Source organism: Pinus tabuliformis, chromosome J (genome assembly GCF_031772625.1).
Source record: "Pinus tabuliformis cultivar Carrire ecotype Pingquan chromosome J, CPIR1, whole genome shotgun sequence".
Taxonomy (NCBI): domain Eukaryota; kingdom Viridiplantae; phylum Streptophyta; class Pinopsida; order Pinales; family Pinaceae; genus Pinus; species Pinus tabuliformis.
This window is the reverse complement of record NC_142295.1, coordinates 1165497755-1165502244: the sequence shown is the minus strand read 5'-3', so window position 1 is coordinate 1165502244 and position 4490 is coordinate 1165497755. Positions and strand designations below refer to the sequence as shown.

At 41.5% G+C, this 4490-nt stretch overlaps 1 protein-coding gene across 1 annotated transcript; it reads left to right on the top strand.

The window, feature by feature from the left end:
- Window positions 1–3249: 3249 nt before the first annotated feature.
- LOC149231231 (uncharacterized) lies at window positions 3250–3660 on the top strand. The gene has a single exon (XM_089381575.1). It carries the CDS (start codon window positions 3250–3252, stop codon window positions 3658–3660), a length of 411 nt encoding a protein of 136 aa, XP_089237701.1.
- The last annotated feature ends 830 nt before the right edge of the window (window positions 3661–4490 follow it).

Here is a 4490-nt window from a genome sequence, read left to right as displayed (position 1 = left end):
GAAGCCAGCTGGAAATCATAATGCAGAATGGTGAATTGGTTGACATCATTCCAAAAAACCAAAAGTATACCTGGAGTAATCGCAGGTTAGGCAGCAACAATATAATGGAAAGACTGGATCGTTTCCTGGTTAACAGCTCTCTTCTCTCCACTTACTCAGCCGCCAATGCCACCATACTGTCATTTGTGGCCTCAGATCACTATCCAATCACCTTATCTATGAATACGCACTGTCCTCTTGGACCTCTTCTCTTCAAATTCAATCAAATTTGGAGTGATTATCAAATAGCCAGAAGTTCCATTCAACAAACCTAGAGTCAACATGTGGAAGGATCTCCAGGCCTTATATGGGAGAATAAATTAAAAAATGTGAAAAAAGCGCTCAAAACTTGGGCAAAAACGCAGTATAATGAGCCAGAGGGGAAAAAAAGAGAGGTGAAACAAAATTGAAGAATTTCATAGTGCTATAGACAACCAAGAGTACTAGCAAGATGAAAATATTCATGAAGAAAACCTTTACAATCAGTTATACATAATAAAAAGAGAGGAGGAGGAAAAGTGGCATATTAAATCTAGGCAAACTTGGTTGAAAAGTGGAGACAATAATACCTCCTTCTTTCATAAACAAGCCACTGCTTGGCAACTCAAAAACAACATATCAGCCATCACAAATAATGCAGGGATCTAGCACGCTGACCAAACAACTATTAAAGGTTTTGCCTCAAACCACTTCAAGGAGCTTTTAACTGAAACAGGGGAGGAAGAACTCTTTGATAACCTCTTGCAACATTTACCAACCAAAATCACAACAGATATAAACCAAAAATTGACAGAAGAAATAAAAGAGGAAGAAATTAAGGAAGCCATCTGGTGCCTTCAGCCCAACAAGGCACCTAGTCTGGACGGCTTCCCAATATGTTTTTACAGAGAATATTGGGAATTGATAAAAAAGGATCTCACAAAATACTTCAAATGGATTCAAAGAAAAGGAAAAATAGGAGGCTATACAAATTCAACATATCTGGCCCTCATTCCAAAGGAGAACCGCCCCTCTAATTTCTCTCGCTTCAGGCCAATATCATTATGCAATTCTTCCTATAAAACTTTCACTAAAATCCTTGCTACCCGCCTCAAGCCCCTCCTCCCGATGCTGATTTCTGAAAACCAAGGAGGCTTTATGGCCAACAGGAAAATCTCAGATTCCATACTCTTCGTTCAGGAAGCCATTCATTCTAGCAATTCCAGGAATGAAAAGGGTTTTATTCTGAAATTGGATCTGGCCAACGCCTTTGACAGGGTAAGGCATTCTTTTCTCTTTACGGTTCTTCAAAAAATGGGCTTCTCTACCCATTTTCTTCACATCATGAGAGACTGTATTTATGGTCCTTGGATTTCTCCCCTTATCAATGGTAGACCTGGGCCCTCCTTCTGATCCTCAAGAGGATTAAGACAAGGCTTCCCCTTATCTCCTTACCTTTTTCTTCTAATGGCAGAGTCATTCAGTTGTGCTCTTGATCACAAGAGGCAGGCTGGCCTCATCACAGTTATCAAATTTGAAGAGAGAGTAAAAACCATTAACCACTCTTAGTTTGCTGACGACACTCTATTTCTGGGTTGGGCGACCACAATCATTGCATGAAGATTCAAATCCTTTCTAGATAAATTCATGAGATGCTTAGGGGGTCAGATAAACCATCTCAAAAGTTGTGTTTATGGATGGAATGTTTCAGCTCAAATGATCCAAAGCATTGCCAACATTTTTGATGTCCCATGCAAATTAGATTGGGATTATTTCAGTTACCTGGGAATGTTGGTGAGTATAGGGAAAGCAAGGGCAGACATTTGGGATTTAACCTTAGACAAAATGAAAAAGAATATCCAGAGGTGGGGAACTTCTTGGCTCAATCCAGCAGGGCGACTTTTTCTTCTCAAATCGGGCCTTTCGTCACCTACCCTTTATCAGTTCTCCCTGGTTCAATCTCTAGCCTCCTTTCTTTACAAAATGGACAGTGTTCTTAGATTCTTCCTTTGGCAGGGAGGGAAAAATGAGAAAAAAAAAATTAACTTGGTTGGATGGAAACAAGTCATCCAAAGCCAAGAGAAAGGAGGCTTGGGCATTAGATCACCAACTCTCATGAATATTGCCTTTGGAGGAAAACTGATATGGAGATTCATGGATAATCAATCAGCCTGGTGGAAAAATGTCCTAGAGGGAAAATACCTCAGTCAGCCAAGACAGCTTCTTCTAGCGACTGAGATTCCAAACAGGAACTGCACGAAGATCTGGAAATTATGTAAAAAAGTCATCCCTTTAATGGCGCAACACATATCCAAGGTGCCCAAAGGAGGTAAGAAAGTCAACATTAGAGCTGATAAAATCATGGGAAATCCACCAATCAATAGTTTCCCAGGTATGGATTCTTTAATCTCCTTTCTGCAAAGTAAAGGTATAAGCAATTTAGACCAGATTTCTCAATGGGATGCTTCAACCCATGTTTGGTTACGATGGGAATTTCCTCCCATTCCTCATCGCCTTAAAGATAGCTTTGACAACTTTTGTAAACATTTACACAGCATCGCTCCCACCTTTAAAAATGATAAGGATGAACTCCGATGGGATCCTACAGGAACCAGCTACACAATACAAGTAGGCTACAATTGCTTAGTCAGCAAGGAACACCCAACGCCAACTTGGATTCATTGGAAGATTCTAAGGAGAGCAGAAGCAATTCCTAAGGTAAAATTCTTCATGTCGATTCTCTTGAAAGAAAAAACTCTCACCGCTGAGAACCCTAAAATAAGAGGTATTTCTGGTCCCTCCAAATGCTCTAACTGCCAACAAGCAGAGGAATCTATGGAGCACCTCTTTAGTTCTTGTCCTTTCGCAGTCTCTTGTTGGAACACCATCAATCCTACTACGTTTCCCATCTGGAATACTCAACAAACCATTAGCTAAGCTTTAACCAATTGGAAAAGGAATTACCCGTGGCAAACCATGAAACATAATCCTGCTAAGAGAGTGTGGGACGCCCTTCCATTTACACTCTTATGGAGGATTTGGATCGCCCGGAACAACATGATTTTTAGAGACAAGGAGACTTCAGTTACTCATATCTGCACCAAGGCAAAATGTCTGGCGATTGAAACTATTGCTTCCAAGATCTCAAAAAGAATTGACATAACTAGTCTATGGGTTCAGGAAAAAGACTTCATAAAAAATTTAATTGATAAGATTAGCATTATCCCAACAATGAAAGCAGGCAGCAATCTGGGCAAAACTAGCATCCATAAATGGAAAATTCACCTACAGCAGGACGAATTCAGCAGATGGCTTCGTTCAAGTAACCTTCATTCCTTGTTCTTTGACGGTGCTTCCAAATCAAATCCGGGAGCAGCGGGAGCAGGGGGTATTATTTTCTCTCCTTCTGGGGATCCCTTAGTCTCCTTTGAATGGGGATTAGGAACCCTCTCAAACAACAGAGCCGAGGCTCTGGCCCTCTACCAAGGCATTCTCCAGTTACAGGCTCAAGGAATCCAAAAAGCCCTCATCTTCGGCGACTCTGCCATCATCATTAGTCTAATGAACAGCAGGCGGAAAGCAACCAATATTTTCTTACAACAAACTATCAGTAGATGCAAAGGCTTGATATCCCATGGTTAGGAATTCCACTTCTATCACATTCTTCGATCATTTAATCGGGAAGCAGATAAAAGGGCCAGTAGGGCCTACTCACGGTCCAAAGGTAGCTTTCTTTACAATAATGAGGATCTTCATCAATTCATCCCTTGACAATCATGACTGATATATTGTGTCTAAATCAAATGTTCCACGCCTATGCCAAGATGCCTTCTGACCGAATCCTCAGGAATCCCAATGCCCTCTATCGTAAGCCGTCAAATATTCAACTGTATTTCTCTACAGATTGTGTGATCCTTTCGAATCTGAGCTACTACTGTGAAACATGTGATTGCTCAAGTAAGCTCCACATGATTTGGTACCTCATGAGCCTCTACCCACCGGTTATATATATCAGGAAGTCTCCCCTCCATTCGCATGTTCCCATCTTGCTGTTAGTTAATCCCTATGCTCCTGTTTTCATGGTTATCAATCGGCCTTCGATCCCTGCCAATATTCTTGCTTCATCACACAGACTTATCGCTTGTCCCTTCCTTTATGTTGCAATCAGGAGCGCTATTTGGCCTCATAACACTTCTGTCCCGCGCTTTCATACTTCCTCTTTCCCTGTTTCCGCCACTTCTTCAAAGTCTGATTCCTCATTTAATTCTATTCCCATGTTGCTGAGTTTGCGCCCATCCCTCTATCTCGATACTCTCATCCACCTTTTGGTATCCACTGTTGCCGATTCTGCTTGGGAGATCCATCCATTAGGTTTGCTCCAGGACAGTTTCGAAGCGCTCATAATGGACCGCAGTGAAGATTTCCTCCATTGCCGTGACTTACAAGCTAAACTTGAACAAGTTAGAACGCAC

Coding starts and splice junctions, on each gene's coding strand:
- LOC149231231 (XM_089381575.1), top strand. CDS start 3,250: ATGAAAGCAGGCAGCAATCTGGGCAAAACTAGCATCCATAAATGGAAA.